The following is a 19348-nucleotide window of genomic DNA, read 5'->3' as shown; positions in this document are numbered from 1 at the left end:
CAGAACATTTCAGCCCAAGTGGGAGGAGAATGGCTACTTCTCCTCCAGAGTTCTCCTCTCTGGGTCTGTGCTATATGTAGCAGGCTGACTGGGTGAGGAGAGCCAGTATCAGACCAGTGGTGTCAGCCAGGGTCTCATGGGTGATGGGGAAGGACTGGATGAGCATTGATCAGCATTGGGATGGGACCCTAGTGTTAGTCCATTGTGACCCATCAAGCCCCTCAATGCCAGCCGGCAGAGGGCACACCATAGCCTAAATCACATCAGGCCTAACACGCTCATTGCCCCAGCTCACCTGTCATAATCTGTATCTAAAAGGGGTCAAATAAGGGAAGGGTTCCCAAACCCTGGGCTCTGTCCATGACATAGTCCCAGGTGGTCTGCTATGGGTTGAGTTTTGTGTGGACAACCCCAAACTTTATAGATTGGTAGAGTGGTGGCTGGTGAAGCAGAGCTGCCAACTGATGGGCAGAAGGTAAGGAGAAGGGACCTACCTCATGAGACGGCGGCTGGAGGAGGCTGCATGGTTCACGGCTGTTTCCACTCTGAGCTTCAATACCTTGCGATCCCTGGCTGTGCGGCCCCCTGTAGTATTGTCCCTAAATCGGGATCGATGAGGGGTGATTGAGTCCATTAAGGTAACAGCCAGTCCTGGCTAGAGCATCTGCCTCTGCCCAGCAACAGGACTGGCCTTAGGGAAAATGGTGACTGGGTGGACCGGGGGGAGGGAAGCTTCCTGGAGCTGGGGGAGGTTCCCAGAGGAGGGTCTAACTCGGCTCCAGGAGCAGCCCATGCAGTTGAAGAGGATGTCCTGTCCCTCCTCAGTCTGGACAGGACTAGCAGGTGGACCACGGTACATGGTAGGAGCCCCTGGCTAGGGTGCCATCAATTCTGCCCATCCCTAGCTCTGACCCCAGCACTTGGGGGCTTGGGCTGGCTGTGTGTGTGGGGAGGGGGGTTATAATACCCCCCTGATCGTGGTGTCCTGGCTGGTCTCCCATTTCGACCACCCCTAAGGCCAACCCTGGCACTGGGAGCCCCCAAGTCCTTCCCTTGTTCCTGGGCAGGGGATGCCTGAGATACGTGACAGGTGCTGGGTGGATGACTGGAGCAGAGCTGCCAGATGACCACCTGAAGACACTCAGCAGGCGTCTAAACCATAGTATAACAGTGGGGGCTGGCTGTGACAGCTTCTTGGCTCCTTTGCCCTCTCACTGGCCCTGTCCCCCACTGAGATGAGGGGTCATATACATGTCCTATGGGGCCCCTCACTCTGACGGACACATGTTAATAGTGGGTCTCTGCCTATTATGGGTGCACTAGTGGGTCTCATGGAAAAATGTTTAGGAACCCCTGGTGTAACTTATCATAGGTGAACTGGTAACAAGCTGGTAACCCTTGCTCCAGATCAGTGCATCATGGGATCTTGTATGATTTATAGCCCAGTCCCTGTAGGGTGGGGTTGGGGAGAGGATGGAGCTTCTCTGGGATTTTTTGTTCAGACTCTGGGTCTGGAAGGAGTAACAGCACTAACATTAATGAATAAGTTCAACACTTGTTTCCTTGCCCACCCCTCCCAGCAGGATTTCCAGTTTCCAAACCAAATGTCCTTTCCTGGCTGGAACGACGGGAGGAGCTGTGGGTCCCTGATCTCCAGAGCCACGAGGAAAGGGAGAGCCCAAGCAATTCCCACACAGGTAATGAAACACCTGAGTTAGAAACTAATTGTTAAACCCTCGTGGCTGATGCCTCTTATGCATTTTCATCAAGCCTGTCTGACCCTTCAGCCCCTGCCTTGATCTATACTCAGAGGATGTGGAGGAAGGATGGGTCTCCTCCTCTCACTCCTCTGGGGAAGGGTATTGGGGTAGAAAGATACAGTTCCTGATATTTCAATCTCCCCAGCAGTTATTTGGGTTTGTTCCCCCCTTTCCTGTTTCCCTTTCTGAGGTTCCCTGTCCCTGGCACAGGGACTGACTCCTGTCTGGATTCTCTCTCTATCCCTGCAGGTGATGGGACAGTGAATGAGATTGGGGAGGAGAATCCTCAGCAGGAAGGTCCTGAGCGAGTGGAACCACAGTGGATGGTATCAGGAAGAGGTGAAGGGCATGTTTCCCAGAGTCCTGAGGAGGGAGAGGCCCGTGAGAGTCAGAGCAGCGCAGAGAAGCATCGGGGAAACCTCTCAGAAGGGAGACAGAGTAAATCCACTCACAGGAGCAGAGGAGTCAAGAAAGTCAAAGAAACTATTCAACAGAGAATCCCCATTAGAGAGAGACCCTACATGTGCAGTTACTGTGGGAAAAGCTTCCAATACAGATCAGAACTCCTAGCACATCAGATATTCCACACAGGAGAGAAACCTTATGAATGTCCTCACTGTGGAAAAAGTTTCAGTCAGAGCTCAGCCCTTATTCAACATCAGAGAATCCACACAGGAGAGAAACCCTACAAATGTAATGAGTGCAGGAAAAGCTTCCGTTTGGGCTCAGACCTTCTAGCACATCAGAGAATCCATACAGGAGAAAAACCCTATGAATGCCCTGACTGTGGAAAAAGCTTTCGACGGCGCTCAACCCTTGTTTCCCATAAGAGAATCCACACGGGAGAGAAACCCTACAAATGCAATGAGTGCGGGAAAAGCTTCCGTTTGGGCCCAGACCTTCTAGCACATCAGAGAATCCACACAGGAGAAAAACCCTATGAATGCCCTGACTGTGGAAAAAGCTATCGACAGCACTCAGCCCTTGTTTGCCATCAGAGAACTCACACGGGAGAGAAACCCTTTAAATGCCCCCAATGTGAGAAAAGATTCACTAGGAAGTCACACCTTAATCAACATCAGAGAACTCACACGGGAGAGAAGCCCTATGAATGCCCCGACTGCAGGAAAAGCTTCAGTCAGAGCTCAAGCCTTATTCAACATCAGAGAATCCACACAGGAGAGAAACCCTATAAGTGCCATGACTGTGGAAAAGACTTCTGTGACAGATCAAGCCTCCGTAGACACCAGAGGATCCATACAGGAGAGAAACCCTATAAATGCCATGATTGTGAGAAAAGGTTCAGTCGGAACTCAAGGCTTATTAGACATCAGAGAACCCACACAGGAAAGAAACCGAATAAGTGCCATGAGTGTGGGAAAGGCTATTATGATAGCTCAAGCCTCAGCAGACACCAGAAAATCCATACCCGACACAAACCCTAGAAATGTCCTGGCTAGGGATGGGCTATGTCAGTAAAACCTTTGCCAATTCCCACATATCTAAGCAGGTCAGGCCAGGCTAAAATGGCCCTGTAATGAGGACATGCCATTGTTCTTAAAGCAGAGAGTGGAATCACTTTTCTGGAACACAGCTGGCACAGCAAGAAGCTGGGCCTGAGATAAGAGTCCCATGTTGCGATGGGATTTGATTATTACTTCTGGAGAAGCTCTGAACATCCTCCATTCAGGTCCTTCATTTAAATTTTGAGTTCTACACCTAGGACCCTATTTTTATCATATGCTGGGACTTCTCATTTCTTCTTGATAGTGTTTTAGGCTGGGATCCACCAGGGGACTTAGGCGCTGGGACACTGAACATTCCAACACATAACTTTTAGGCACCTAGAAGATCACAGGAACAACACTGAGATCCATAAACCCGAATCAGATGACTAGGCTCTCAGTACAATCAATTGGGCAAGATGGGCATCTTAGAACTGGATTCACAATAGCCAGCCCGCTGGGTGGGGAGCTACTTTATCTTGCCAACAGGAGATGCCAACAAGAGGGGTATGTCCTAAACCCTGCCCCTCTGACGGAGATAGGCTCCTATCTTTGTTTGTGCTTTATGAACTAGTGAAATTAGACACTTCCCTGCCAATGAAACCCATCCCAGTATGCTTGTTCAGTGGCCAGCTAACTTCCCACAAAACAGCTGGGGGTGGGGGTGGTAGAAACTCACTCATAACCTTTAACCCCGTGGTTGGGGTACTTGCACACAATGTGGGACAGTCCCAGTTCAAGTCCCCCTTCCACTTGATGAAGCAAAGTGATATGAACAGGGTCATCTGCCTGTCAGGATAGTGCCCTAACCAGTAAGGGTATGTCTACAGAGCAGCTAGCCACCCCCAGCTGGCCTGTGCTAGCTGACTTGGGCATGCTGGGCTGTTTCATTGCTGTGTAGACGTCCAGGTTTGGGCTGGAGCCTGAGCTCTGGGACCCTCCCACCTCACAGAATCCTAGAGTCCTTGCTCCAGCCTGAGCCCAGAAATCTACACTCAAGGAAGGAGCCCCCCAGCCTGAGCCCCTCAAGCCCAAGTCAGCTGGTACGGGCCAGTCACGTTGTTTTTGTTTTTTTGCTGTATAGACATACCCTGAACTAATGACTATTTTGATGTGGGACTGAGTCAGTCTCTCCTGTGTGTAAATATTTAAATAGTAACTTGGCCATAGAGAGCGAGAGAGTGACTGACTCTGCAGCCTGGGGGTTAGGGCATCCACTGGTAAAGTGGGCTGCCCTTGGGTGCAGTCCTCATTCTCCAATGACTCTTTAAGTTTCCCTGAAGACTGTAGCCAGTATATGTACAGAGATGTGAAGTAAGGCAGTAATGCAATAGACTACAGGTCTTAAGCCTGTAAGACAGTAGCTGAGCCCAAGTAGCTGAGCTCTAAGGTCAAAGCCTTTACATAAGCAGCTAACCCATAAATGACTTTATATTATAAGATGTCACAAGCTAGAGTAATATTATAAGTAAGTGTTGCTAAATTGCTGATAGGTGACCACAAGCAGCCTGTTTATACCAGTTTCAGGTATTTTTAAGTTAGGAATATCAGCAGATGTTTACCAGAATCCCATTGTAACTAACAGACATATATGCTAATAAGTTTGAGGTAATGGATTTTGTGAGCTTTGGAAGAAGGGCATCCCAACATTGATAGGGTGAAGAAATACAGATCAGGAAAAGAGGTGGAAATCACTACTGAAAATGCATTGGTATGACCGGCATTAGCTAACCTATGAGAAAAGGTGGAACTTGGCCTGTCCACTCCAGGGAGGTTCTCCTGGAACCTGTCAGGCCAAAGGACCACTTGTGGGTCCTCTAATCTAGTTGGGGGCTTCCCAGCAAAAGATGGTATGAATATGCAAATGAGCTCATGCCAGAGATTGTCACATCTTATATTGCCTCTATTTACTGTGCTAAGTGTAGTGTTATGACCGTAGTATTGCACTAACAAAGCTGTTACAAATTCAGAAAGTCTTTCTGAGGTGTCTGTGTCTCTGCCCTACCTGCAGGGGTCCTCACTATGATATTGTTCCTAAGACAGAAGCGGAACTCAGTCAAATCACTGATTGTTGCACTGGGAAATCTAAATAATATCTAACCAATAAATCAGGCAACAAGACAGACTGCTAAGTCTTACCCCGAAGAAGAAGACTGCACACTAAACAACAGATGAGAACTTCCACCTGCTTAAAAATTCAGAAAGGTTTAGGAAATCAATGCTTATTGCTAAAATTCCATGGGCAATGTCTGTGCTTGGAAGGAAGTCAGAATTTGGCCTTCAAAAGCATAATTATTGTTGTCCTAGAACATTGAACCCATAGGAGTTCAGATCTATTTCATAACACCAAAGTCTTGGGCTGTTTGGAGTTCTTAATTGGAAAATACCAAAGATGTATATACTTAACAACTTCCATCAAGCTATGAAAAATATCCTAGTTTCAAATGATGCAAAAGAAAAGAATTGCAGTAGAACTAGTTTTAAAAAATAGCACCTACAAGCAGTTTAAAATTGGGGAAAATGCTCCTCAGAACATAACTGAAGTTCTAGGATTTGAATCTGACATAATTGTGGCTACAACTGATTTGGTGCTGATTAAAAGAGCATGCTTTCACCTGTAATTGTCATTTATTGTTCACGTGTTATGTGCATAGTGCTGAGCTACTTTGCTTGGCTTACTAAATTATTTGGCTTACTGCTTAAAAGAGCTACCCTTCAAATCTTTGGTTTGATGAGGCCATAACTAAATCTCAGCTATATTTATTGTGTTATCAGTGCTCTATGGAAATTCATCTTTTGATGGTTAATTTTTGTTTTGTTGTCATCTTTCAATTCAATTCCTAACCTAAAGTGCTGCTGACAATTAGCTACTTCATTCATCACTATTCTGCTCTGCCCTGTGTTTTGCACCTGCTCCCTGAAGTTGTCCGTCTTCACATTTGTAAGTGAGAATTATGTGCGGTGTGAGAAGCATCCTTAGATCGCTCTCCCTCGTAATGTCACCCTGTGTGTGTGTGTGTGAGAGAAGTTATCTTCTCACTTAAAAAAATCTCACACCAGTCTTTGTGTGTGTGTGTTCTAAACTTTAAATCCTTTTATGCTAATGTCAGTTGTATTGCGTGTTTCTGACTACAGAGTTGTCTGTGTTCATACCAGGGCCAGCTCTAGGTTTTTTGCTGCCCCAAGCAAAACAATGTTTGGCTGCCCCCCCCCCCAGCCCTGGGCTCCCCCCCGCACCTCCCTGCTGCCCCTGCCCTGGGCTCTTTCCCCCCCACCCGCACCCCCTGCTGCCCCAGTCCTGAGCTCCCCCACACACACCCCTGCCACCCCAGCTCTGAGCTCACTCCCTGCCACCCCAGCCCTGAGCTCCCCCCCCAAGTGCACCCCCCTGTTGCCCCAGCCCTGGACTCTCCCCCCACACCTGCATCCCCTGCTGCCCCAGCTCTGGGCTCCTCCCTGGACCCCCAGCCCTAGGTCACTGGTAACTCGCTCCCAGGGCGGGTCATTCAGCAGGAATTTTGGATGTGCACAGAACACAGACAGGATTGGTTCCCATATGGTTACAGAACTGCAGTAAAGTAGAACAATTTTCAGCTTGTTTGATTGGAGGATATCTGGATGCATATTATAAGACTGTCCTCCATAAATGAGGAAAAGTTGAGGTGCCTTTATTATTTTTTTGTTCCACTCTTTGTTTCTATGGGAAAATTTGCCAGTGCAATATTACTGTCTTCCTTTTAAACAAATAAAACTAAATAAATAAATAAAAATGACAATGGCTGTTGAAAATAGCAATTCCACCCCTAATAACCACTGGGAAGCATTTCTTGCTCAATTTTATCCTACTTTTTCTACAGCAAGTTACAGTGGATCAGTATATTTGATTTGGGGGTGTTCAAATCTGGAAGGCAGGTGCTAGATTCCCTTTCTGAATATTAGCTAAATCTGGAAAGGAAAAGTCAATTTCTACTTCCGTGGCTCAGAAGTGGAAATCCTCCTAAGTGCCTGGTACTATATCTAAAGCTGCCCAGGTCCAGAGCCTCCCCTCCCTTACTTTTCATTTTAAATTCTAGTGGAATCCACGTACCTCCCTTGCTAGGCTTCAGATAGAGAGGGGCACTGTCCATTTAGTCCACCCAATTCTTTCTTTGGAGGCTGTAAGGTGAGGTCACAGCAGTATCCCTAATCCTGGGGATGTCTTCTGAAAGGGATCTCTGGGGCAAAGCCTTCTACTCCTTGGGCATACTTGTTCCCCAGTCACAGTGCCACCCCGCTCTAGCAGTGAGCTCTCCATTCACAGCAAGCTGCAGCATGAGGTTTCAGCTACATACTCCTCCCCTCCCTTTCCTGTGGATAGCAGCCAAGGGAATGCTGGGAAATGTAGTTCTTTTCCTGCCCAGGGCTGGCTCTATGGGCAGGGAGCTAACCAAGGAACTACAGCTCCCAGGGCTCTCTGTTGGTTCTCAGCTCCCATGCTGGATCCCTGCTGGCTGCCGTCCCTGCAAATGGGCTGCCCCAAGCACCTGCTTGCTTTGCTGGTGCCTAGAGCCGCCCCTGGTTCATACCTTACACTCCACAGCAGCCTCATTCCAGTCTTGGTGTGGGAACAAGTTCTTGTAATCTAGGTACTTTGTTGAATTTATTCTTGGTTATCTGATTCTATTTCATGATAAAGATTAGTTGTTTAATTATGATAATAATGTTTAGATATTAGTTCAGCTTAATTAGGATAAAGAACCTGTTAGTGAACACTTATGTGTTAATACTGTGGTTAATACTTAGAGCTTTTTGAATTTTATATTCAGTTTTATATCTCTAGTCCATTCAATATCGTTAACAAACCTTCTTTTAATTTACTTAACATTTTAGGATATCGTGTTTAGTTCAGAGGTTTTTTTAAGAGTTACTACATTGTATCACTCATTTTATTCAGTTTTTTTAATCTGCTGTATCTCATTTGCATACTGCTTGTTGAGTGCATACATTGGTTTCTTCCTAATGGATTAAGTAGTTGATTACTTAAACAAACATTTCTGTATTTAAAGTCAAGCTCAGTTTTTTGTGGAACATCCCTTAGTGTAAAGGAAAAAGAATCCTTGGTAACATTTTATGTGTTTACTCCTGATTGCAGTTTCATTAATAACCATAATCATTAATTCCATCTTTTCATTTGCTTTTCTGGAACTAGTCAGATGAGAAGCAGTTAATAATTGAGGTAATTATTGTTTCTCCCAATTATTAATTGTGATAATATTTTGGTTCTTTTGGTAAATTTATTCTGAAAATTAGCTCCTTCACTCCTGGAATTCTGAGAGAAGCTCTACATCCCTGTTTTATGAACCATTTTCCTGGGCACTTGGACAGGAGAAAGGAGCTGTTAAACTACCCCCTGAGTAACTGAAGGATGACAAGACTGAAGGGAAGGGGGAGGAGCCTCCTGACAAGCCTGGAGACTGCTGAGCAGTACCTGCCTCTTATCAAAGGTGCTTGCTGTGTGGTGTTAAAGATCTGTGAGAGCCAGGAAGAGATCCTCACCGATGGCTGGGAGGCAGAGGGAAAGGGACTTTCTGTATGTTTTGAACAGCCAGAAAAGTGTCTCACCAAGGTGCCCCAGTGCTCATGGACACGGGGTCAGGGATGTGATGTGCTCCTAAGTTGATGTCAGAGTGCAGTTGCAGAAAATGGAGGTCCTGCTCTAAGGAAATGAATGCCGTTTGTCTGGGTGAAGATATTATTAAGACTTGATCTTCTTGTTGGGGGAGCTGAACCGGAGTTAATTTTGTTAAGATGGGAGTTGGACATGGTAAAACCTTTGTTGATTTAGCAGAGCAATGAAAACTTCAAACCAAGTGATCTATGGCAGAACATACCCAAAGTGCGGAGTGTGCACATGGCAGTGTGGATGGGCTCACAAAACTGTGTGGTGGAAACTGTTCTCCTTGGCTTGGTGGGGGGATTGGGTCAGGGAAGGCCTGCCATATGGGGTGGCAAAAGGGGGCTCTCACTATCCTATGTTCTCCACAGGCTCCAGGACACGGCTAGGTTGTGGTGCTCCTGGCAGAGAATACAGCCCCTCCGTGTTCTCCAGCAGAGCTATTTGCTTCTGCATCACGTCCAGCATCCTTTTCTGCATGTTCACAAGCTCCCTTGAGTGCAGGGGGCAGGATAGTAATTGTGTGTGCAACTCTACAAGCGGTCATTACATTGGACCATGTTACCCTGACAGGGCCGGCTCCAGGCACCAGCCCACCAAGCTTGTGCTTGGGGCGGCATCTGGAGGGGGGCGGAGCGGAGCCCCGGCTGGGCTCTCCGGCCTCCCCCCCCGGCGCTCTGGCCGCCGGGGAGAGCGGAGCCGTGGCGGGCTCGCCGCCCTCTTCCCGGCGCTCTGGCCGCCAGCAGAGCCACGGCAGGCTCGCCGCCCTCCCCCCGGCACTCTGGCCAGTCGGGGAGAGCGGCCTGCGGCCGGGCTCGGTGCCCTCCCCTGCCGTGCTGGGGGGGGGGGCTGGGGGCGGTGGGAGGCTTTTTTGCCTGGGGCGGCAAAAAAGCCAGAGCTGGCCCTGTACCCTGAGCAACTCCCCGCGAGACAGAGAAGGACCTTACTCAAAACAGCCATTGAGAAACCAGGGAAATGTGCAATTCTGCTCTTCCCTAGCATGGTGCCTGCCCAGCCCCACCCTCCCATTTGGGGTAGGAGTGGAAGGAAAACACCTATATACTGCTACCAAGTGAAGGTTGCATGGCCTTGCAGTGTGAATGTCAAAGTACAGCCCTTCCTGTGCCTTCAGTTCTCTTCCATAACACCTAGAGATAAGCATAAAGTGCAGTAGCACACTGAAAAGTCAACAGACATTTGCAATAATTGATCTGCATACAAGGTGTTTACACTCTAGCTACCAATGCCTTATGATGTATACATTATGAAATATCTCTGTAGCCTCGTTTGGGGAATTAACCTCAGAATGTCATGTGTGTTTGAAAATATAAAGGTAGCTACAAGCTCAGGATGCTGATCACACTGTGAGCCAAAGGATGTCTCTATTGGTTGTGCAATTTGATATTTCAGTGAAATAAACCCTTTTGATCTTCAAGTCTCTGGTGTCAATGCCATTTTGAGGATGCTGAGGATTGGGCAGTGGGAAGCAGAGCAGGCAGAGAGGGGCTTCTAGTTCTCATTAACCTAATTTGGCAGCACCCAGCAGGTCTCTGGAAGAAAGTTGTTAAACTCCCCATACAGTTTTATTGCACTACACCACATAACACTTAGTGGTAGTGGTGTCTGCACTAGTGTCAGCCTGGATCTCCTTCTGGGTTTTAGGAGCATCTCCAGCACCTGAGTGTCTGGCTTAAGCATGCCAAAGATGCATTGGCTCATTGGGAAAAACTCCTCCTGGTTGGGATCTGGACTGGGGTCACTTGTGTAGCCTGATATTTATTTATATTGATTACTTAAGAATTCTCAGTTATCCCCTTGAGGGTGACAGGTTCTTGTCCCAAGATGAGGCTCAGTATTCAAGTTATTATATAGTTAGGAATCCTGATGTGAACAGCAGCAACACTTACACTATAGGAGCTCTTCCAGATTTACAAATAGTTTATTAATACATTTAGCACAGTCACAAACATTCCAACTCAGTAATGTAGTTAGAGATACTACAGAATTTCCATCTGCACCTCCATATACTCACACCATCCCTTGCAGAACAAGCTGAAATGTTAACCATCATCTTCCTCAGCACCATCACCTTTCCCCTCATCACCAATGGCCTGCATCCTGGTACCTCCCCAGGGCTACATCTCTTTCTCCAACTTTTATAACATGATACACTGAGGCAAGGCATTCTCTCTCCACCACTGCATATTTTTGTTCCCTTGGAAGGAGTTTCCAACTGAGGTATAGAATTGGGTGTTCCTCCTCCCCGACCATCTGTGATAGAACGGCCCCCAACCCTACTTCCGATGCATCCATCTGCAGGATAAACTCTTTGGTGAAATCAGGGGCTATCAGTACAGGGTTACTGCAGAGGGCAGTCCATAGGTCTGTGAATGCTTCCTCTGCTGCGTCAGACCATCTCACCAGATCAGGTCCACGGGCTTTCACTAGGTCTGTCGGGGGCTTGCCCTTGTGGCAAAGTGGGGGATAAATAGTCGGTAATACCCCACCACACCTAGGAACGCCCGGACTTGTTTCTTGCAACTTGGTCGGGGCCAATTTTGGATGGCCTCTAACTTGTTCACTGGGGGTGTTACCAAACCTTTTCCCGCAATGTAGCCAAGATATTTGTAAACCCTACAGCACACTTGGCAGGGTTTGCTGTAAGGCCAGCTCGCCTGAAGGTATCAAGGACTGCCTCCACCTTCTCCAGGTGGGTTTCCCAGTCTGGGATATGAATGACCTCATCTTTCAAGTAGGCAGCAGCATAACTGTTATGCGGGCATAATAGCTTGTCCATGAGGTAGCGGGCCCCTTGGTAGGGGACCAAGAAGGACCCCTCGAGCGCCTCACCGTCACGTGCCACCGGCGACAGTTGTAACTGTACCTGCCCGCGGAACAAGAGGACATGACGCAGGGCGGGGTCTTTGCAGTCCAATGGGAGAGGGCTGACCACAGAGATTGGCCTCCCCAGGGTAGAGAGGGCGGGTAACAGGGCGGCATTTGGAAGGAAGGGAGGGACGGAAGTCAGGACCAATCGGGCGCCCAGGTCTTCTAGCGGCTCCAGGGGGACGTATATGCCCCCCACCGCCAGGCCCTTCTCCACTGTCTCCTGGGCTGCGGCCTCAGATGCTAGGAAGAAGACGACGACCTTTCCGTACATCTTGGAGGCTGCCACAATGGCCGTGGGCCCCACCACCCTTGCCAACGCCCGCACGTAGGTCTCCACGTGGGACGAGGCGGGTACCAGGAGGCAACGGATGCCGTGGTTCCTGGTCAAGGTGGGGAAGGGGCCCCGGCTGCTATAGATGGTAGCAGAGTTGGTGGATGGGGGAGATGACGTAGCGGCAGGCGGGGGGGCCGCCGCCACCTGGGCGTATGACCTGGGAGCTGGGGGTGGGACACCCATAGAGCTGGTGGAGGGAACAGCAGGGAGGGACGCCGCGGCCTGTTGCGGGGCTGCGGCAGTGGGGGCACCCCCTGCCATGGAGGGCCTGGCTTTTTTAGCGGGGTCTTTACCCTTCTTCGTGCCCTGGCCCTTCCTGCCGGCTGGGGGGACTCCCCCAGAGTCGAGGGGGCGAGGGACATGGCAGCAGCGGAGGTCACCTCGTTACCCACCGCTGCCGGCGCTCCAGCAGTGGTGGTAGTAGGTGGCTCGGCAGCGGCGGTTGAGGTAGAGGCTAGGGGGGGTGATGGTGGGGTGGGTGGAGGAGGGGCAGTAGGGTCTGCCCGAGGGGGTCTCACTCTCCTCGTCCCCTGCCATAATGAGGACGGGGGGAGAGCAAACACTGGAGGGGGGGATAGGGAAAGGGGAAGCAGGTTGACCACTCCTCCCCGCTAGGCTGTAGGCAGGGGAGGAGGGCGCCAAAAAGGGGGGGAGGGGTGGATGGGGGGGGGCTATCAAGGGCTAGGGGTCAGTCATCGACTCAGGGAAGGTTTCCGGCTCCTCTTGTTGCACCAAGAAAGGGAGGAAATAACAGCATTGGGGGGGGGTGCAGTGAGATAGAATTAAACTAAAACGGGGAGGGGCACAAGCGCATAGGAGGGGACATGGGTGCACGAGGGGAGGGACTAATCAGGGCAAGGGGACCGTAGGGGGAAGGGAGTAACCAGGCGGGAAATGGGGCAGAGGAACCATGGGGCTAGCTTAGGAAGCTGGGGCGGGTCAAACAAAGGCTGCAGAGGGAAAGGGCGGGGCAGGCAAACAAACTGGAGCTAGTGAGGGGCTGGGGCAAGGGGGAGCAAGGGGCAAATGGGCAGGCAGCAGGGGCAAAGCTGGGGGCTTGTTGCAGGGGGGAGGGGGTCAGTCAAAAAGGGGGGGGTACATGCACCCACGTGCGCTTGCAACAAAAAGAAAGTCCTTGGAAGCTGGCTGCTGTATCAGGCCCAATGGTGGCAACAGGGCATAGCAAGCCTAGGTGAGCAGCTGAAATCCCAGAGGCAGGAGCTTGAGGTAGATGGTAAGTAGCCAGTGGGGGTGATGGAGGGGGCAACGACGATGGTGGTGGTGGGGGTCGAGGGGGACACAGACGGACCAGGGGGCAGGCTCCACGCCACACCCCCTGTGTCCCACAAACACAGTCTAGACCCCCACCACAAGAGCACAGTTCAAAAGTTACTCAGTCCATGAGAACCCCCTCCACGGTGGTCTGTTCTTACGCGCTCCCCTACTGGCAGATGGTCCTCTTCTCCTTCTCCTCGGGGCTCCAGCAGCAAACACAGCAGCTTTAGGCGGCAGTCTGGTGGCCAGCAGGAAGGATTCCTCTCAGGTGGTGGTTGATGGTGGTGGTGTCCTCAGCAGCAGGAAAAATGGCTGGCTCCCTCCCTCCCCTCCTCCGGGGAGTGGGCCAGCAGCCCGCCCCCCTCAAGGGGCTGTGACTGAGCAGCAACAACCAAGGGGGTGGGGGGTCTAGCAGCCAGCCAGCAAGCAGGTAGCAGAGATGCAGGGGGGTGGGGTTAGTCCAGCCAGGGGAGTAGCTGGAGCAGCAGCAACAGACAGCAGTTGTAGGGAAAACCCAGGGCCGAGGAGCAGCTCTCTACCTATCTCCCTCTAGGCCAGAGGGGTACAGGAGTCTGGTCAAAAGCAAACACACGGGCCACTAGCTGAACAGTTGTCTGTTCTCTGAGTGACCAGAAAAGGGGCTGTACTAGAGTAATCAGGAACCTGCTAGAACCAATTAAGACAGGCAGGATAATTAAGACACCTGGAGCCAATTAAGAAACTGCTAGAATCAATTAGGACAGGCTAGCTAATCAGGGCACCTGAGTTTAAAAAGGACCTCACTTCAGTTTATGGTGTGCATGTGAGGAGCTGGGAGTAAGAGGAGCTGAGAGTGAGAAGATATATTGCTGGAAGACTGAGGAATACAAGCATTATCAAACACCAGGAGAAAGGTCCTGTGGTGAGGATAAAGAAGGTGTTAGGAGGAGGCTATGGGGAAGTAGCCCAGGGAGTAGTAGCTGTCCTGCAGCTGTACCAGGAGGCCCTCTAGACAGCTGCAGTCCAGAGGGCCCTGGGCTGGAACCTAGAGTAGAGGGTGGGCCTGGGTTCCCCACAACCTCCCAACTCCTGATCAGACACAGGAGGAATTGACCTGGACTGTGGCTTCTACCAGAGGGGAAGGTCTCCAGGCTGTTTCCTGACCCACATGGTGAATCTGTGAAGTGAGAAAATCTGCCAATAAGCACAGGACCTACCAAGGTAGAGGTGGAACTTTGTCACACCTTCCATCATGTGGAGAGTGGCTAAACTTACACCTCTGAAACACAAGAAATGAAGGTAAATGTCATTCCTACAATGCAACCTTAACTCTGCCCCCTTAGAGCTGGCAATAGCCACTGAGAATGGTTTAGTAACTCTGTTGCCATAATAAGACATGAAGGACTAAGAAAATGTACCATTGCTTGTGTTGTATTCTGTAGATTTGAATCCTAGAATTCATCTGCATGCACTCGTCTACCTTCACTGTGTGAGGCATAGCTGTATTGAATGGTGAAGAGATTAGCTGCAGCGGGTTGGCAAAGCTGTCACTGTGATATGAGAAGAGGTGCAGGTGTACTTTAAAAGGATCAATTATGCTTCATTGCAGTGCAGAATTCTGTAGGCTGTGTCAGTAGAAATGCACAAGGGAGTGTAGCCCTGGAGATTGTCAGCAGTCTGCTGACAATGTCATGAGGTCTCCAGGGCTTACTGCAGGGTCAGTGAAAGCCCTGTCTCAAGGAATCCTCAGAGCAAGGGTGAAGGCATGGGGACATTTTGAAATTCTGGGGTGGTTTGTGTGGCGTACACTCAAAAACTGAGTGTACAAGTGGCAGCTGCTCACTATGCCTGACCTACCTCAGAGTCTTCCCTTATCAAGAGAAGGTGGCAGACTTTGTCCTGCGCTGCTCATCAGTACTCTGTTCCTGAAGTGTTCTGTAGCATCCGTAAAGGTAGAGAGCTAATTTGTGTTATTGGTACGTTGGGACTTCACTCAAAGAGGGCAGAATTAAGGTTATGTTGTGGGGGTAGCATGTACTTTAATGTTATATTTCCTGCTTTTTGTGGGGGTTCAGTTGGCACAGGGTTTCAGAGCTATCTGAATAGTAAAAGCAGCTCCTTATTGGGGGAGCTGTATCTTAGGAACCCCTAGACCAAATGAACACAACTTCATATCACTAGCTCTGCCCTGGCCCAGATGAGGCACAGCAATTTTCAAGACAATCCAAGTCCACGTGTGGATTTTAGAGCACACAGAAAAACTGGCAGTTAAAAAGGAAGCTAGTCTCAACTTTAGCTGTAGTGGTGCAATTGCTTCAGTATAATTCACTTCAGCCAGCCCTAGTCAGGGCATTTATTCACTTTCTCCCCAATGGGTTCTCAGATGTCTACTGCGGGTTGATCTCCGACTGAAGCTTTTCCCACACTTGAGGCACTTATAGGGTCTCTCCCGAGTGTGAACTTTTTGGTGCCTGGTAAGGTTTGAGAGCTGACTGAAGCTTTTGCCGCAGTCCAGGCAATTATAGCTTTTCTCTCCTGTGTGAATTCTCTGATGCCTAATAAAACTTGACCTATCACGGAAGTTCTCCCCACACTCAAGGCAATTATAAGGTTTAGATCTCTCTCCGGTGTGGATTCTCTCATGTCTAAGAAAGGTTGACCAGTTACAGAGTGTTTCCCCACACTGAGAGCATATGAAGGTTTTTGCTTCTGTGTGGACTTTCTGACCAATAAGGTGTGATCTCTCAGTGAAGCTTTTCCTGCAGTTGGGGCACTTGTAGGGTTTTCCCGTGAGGATTCTCTGATGTATTTTCAGGGTTGGGTTGTCAATAAAGCTTTTCCCACACTGAAGACATTTTGAGTTCTTTCTCCTGTGTGGGTTCTGCGATGTATAATAAGGTGTAAACTCTGACTGAAGCTTTTCCCACACTCGGTGCATGTGTATTTTCCCTCCCCATTGGAGAATCTCTGGTAAATCATGGTTTTTACTAAGATTCTTCAAACCACCTTCACATTGAATGGATTTACCCACTGTCTTCCCTGACTGGTTTCCCTGCTGTCTCTCTGGCCTGTGCTGACACCCACCAGCTTTTCCATGCTCTGGACTCCAGGACACAGTCCCTTCAGACCTACCCAATAAAGTCCCATGAGTTTCAAATTGCTTTAGGATCTTCCTGCTGAGGATTTCGTCCATATTCTCACTCATCATCCCCTCACCTGCTGGAGTCATTCCCTGCACTGGAGGCGGAGAGAAACAAACCCAAATAGCATTGGAGAAACTGAAAAATCAGGAACAAAATCCTCCCCAAACCCTTTCCGAAGGGAGAGAGAGGAGGGGACAAATCTGGACACCATATTCCATCTGAACACTCAGCAGTATGGAGCTAATGACAAGTGTCAGGGGAGAAGGAGCTAATGACAAGTGTCTAGAGTTCTAGGAACAACTCTGGCCTGGCTAAGATGAAGCAGACCCTGGGGGACTTTAGAAGTAGGGTTGCCAACTTTCTAATTTCAGAAAACTGAACACCCTTGCCCCGCCCCAAGGTCCCACCCCTGCCCCTTCCTTGAGGCCCTGCCCCCACTCACTCCATTCCCCCCTCCCTCCATTGCTCACTCTCCCCCACCCTTGCTCACTTTCACTGCAAGGCCCAAGCAGGTACCAGGAGAAGGCCAGGAGCTGCAACAGTTTGAATGTGGGAGATGGATTGTGTGATTCAAATACCCTTCACCTCACCAGGGAGAGATTTTAAACACTACCATAGAATTAAAAACTTTTTTAACTTCTTCTGAAGTGTAAAGAAGATACAAACAAAAACAGTTTTAGTGAGGGGCAATTGAAACTACTTACATTTATACTTCTGTTCTTTTCTTGCTGCCACCACAAGCTCTTTAGCTGCTTTTGTCTTAAAAAATCCAGCAAACTTGGCACATGTCATTTTATAGTTGAAGTGCACGAATAGCTCAACTTTCACCATGTCCACTTGGAGCCAATTCCTTTCATCAGTCCACAAGTTCTTCATAACACTGAAAATGTGTTCCACAAATGCATTGCTGGGTGGTATAGCAAGCACATGCTGCACAATTTTAAGTAAGTTCGGGGCCTCCCAGTGCTTAAAAAATTCTACCCATACTTCAGAGACATTGATTTGATGATGGTGCTGTGTTGTCCTGACATAACATCAATTTGTCAAACTCTTTAGGGTTGGTAGCACATCATTCAATGTACACATTTCTGTAAATAGTTCATCTCCGTCCACTTGAATGTACCAGTTTGTAATCCAAGCACAGTTTGTCTAGTTCAAGAGGTCCGTCCAGATTGAATGGCGTGCACACAATACATAGAAAGTGTTTTCACTGAAATCAAACCACTTTTCCAGGTACTGTAGCCTGCGTGTGTAAACCTGTTGGGCATCTCCAACAAATTTATTCTGCTTGTTAGGCAACAGTTTCTTCAAGAACTGTCACCTTTTACCCATAAAAGCCTTTTTCTTGTTGATTCTGAACCTCTCTTCTCAGCTTGTTGAATATAGCATAGAGTTCAGTTACTTGAATGTAATCACTTTCAAGAACCTTTACGGTGTTGTTAAATTGGCTCATAATATTGTGCACAAAATAGATGTACAGTTCGGGATGCGTAATAATGTCATCATTGGATACTGTGTCCTCTTGCTCAGAAAGAAAGGCCCATATTGCACAGCTCACTTTTTCCTCTCCTTTGCTCACGAAGTAAGACTTGAGTGCAGGCCAATTTTTCAGCAACCTGTCTACAGCAGTGAAAAGGGTCAAAAAATGTGTAGGTACATGGCATAAGATTTCTGAATATTCTGTCTCCATGAAGTCAAAGAACTCTTTAAGTTCACTAATATTCTTTGCACAGGACAAGAATTCACTGAAAACCTTGATGACCAAGTTCTCTACATCATAAGAGCATTTTCAAGCCATGTTCCGCTGTATTGTGGACTATGTGAGTGCTGCAATACCTTGGCACAAAGTGGTAAATCCAACATTCATTTTCGGTGTGCCAAAACATACTTGTGTTTTCCAGAATTGGCAGATGCGTTGTCGGCTCCATATGCCACAATTTTATTATGTATCAAACCGGCATTTTTAAGATCACTTAAGTTGTTTGCTATTGCCTCTGATGTCTCATCTGCAGCCTCAAAAAAGTCTGTGATACATGTGCAGCTTTCCTTATCTTTAATAAAGTAGCAGACGGCAACTGGGAATAATTTTGTGTTCTCTTTATTAGCAGCATCTGTCACTATTGAGAACGATGTTGATCCAATGTCTTGCACAGACAGTTTCAATGAATGGGGTGCTAATAATACATTCTCAATCAAAGCCTCCGCTTTTCTCCTTCCGCAGTGAATTTTGGAAGCTATCTTGAAATCGGTGAAAATGGAGGGGTACAGCTTATTTCCACAATCTTGAGAACCGTAGTTGTGGTGATGTTTAACTCCATGATATGTTAAAAGCAATTCAACCATGCATACGTGTTGTTCTTCGGAGCTATCAGCGTTTACGAAGAATTTATCAATTGGACTGGACTGGACTTGTGCTCGTACTTTGATTTTGTGACCCTCTGTCTCTGCATGATGCTTGATAGCTTTTACAGAATCAAACTTAACCTTGAATTGAATATGACAAATAGAACAATATCTTAAGTCTTCACTTGCCTTTGTAAGCCAATTCCAATACTCTGGGAGTTGCAACCACTCATCTTTAAAAGAGAAGAGCCTTTGAATCTTTTGGGGTTCCACCATTTCCCCTCTTTAAGAACACAGATCTGTCCAGACAGCTGCAAGCAGGGACTTTCCTGCCAGACCATATCACAGTTGGAAATGTTGAAATGCCAATCATGATCCTGGGAGACCCAACCTACCCCTTTTCCCCCAGGGCTCATGAAGCTGTACACTGTCCACCTGGGCAGCAGCAAGGAGAGCTTCAACAACAG

The 19348-nt window shown here is 48.4% G+C and overlaps 2 protein-coding genes across 5 annotated transcripts in view; one reads left to right on the top strand and one right to left on the bottom strand.

Moving 5' to 3' along the window:
• Positions 1-6529, top strand: part of LOC117887172 (zinc finger protein 501-like) — a 1015593-nt gene extending 1009064 nt beyond the window's left edge. For 3 of the 4 annotated variants that reach the window (XM_034789500.1, XM_034789501.1, XM_034789499.1), the window contains exons 3-4: positions 1581-1697; positions 2010-6529. In XM_034789500.1, the coding sequence (XP_034645391.1) occupies positions 1581-1697; positions 2010-3205 (1313 nt within the window). In that variant the 3' untranslated portion in view covers positions 3206-6529. The remainder of the gene's footprint in view (positions 1-1580; positions 1698-2009) is intronic. The other variant, XM_034789502.1, reaches the window with a different exon arrangement.
• A 9219-nt stretch (positions 6530-15748) lies between these two features.
• LOC117887591 (gastrula zinc finger protein XlCGF49.1-like) lies at positions 15749-16333 on the bottom strand. Its single transcript, XM_034790235.1, has one exon. It carries the CDS (start codon positions 16331-16333, stop codon positions 15749-15751), a length of 585 nt encoding a protein of 194 aa, XP_034646126.1.
• Between the last annotated feature and the right edge of the window lie 3015 nt (positions 16334-19348).

The sequence above is a fragment of the Trachemys scripta genome, chromosome 14 (assembly GCF_013100865.1).
Source record: "Trachemys scripta elegans isolate TJP31775 chromosome 14, CAS_Tse_1.0, whole genome shotgun sequence".
NCBI classification, from domain to species: Eukaryota; Metazoa; Chordata; order Testudines; family Emydidae; genus Trachemys; species Trachemys scripta.
Note: the sequence above shows the minus strand (reverse complement) of the source record. Positions and strands in the feature narration are given on the sequence as shown.

Coding starts and splice junctions, on each gene's coding strand:
- LOC117887591 (XM_034790235.1), bottom strand. CDS start 16,333: ATGCACCGAGTGTGGGAAAAGCTTCAGTCAGAGTTTACACCTTATTAT.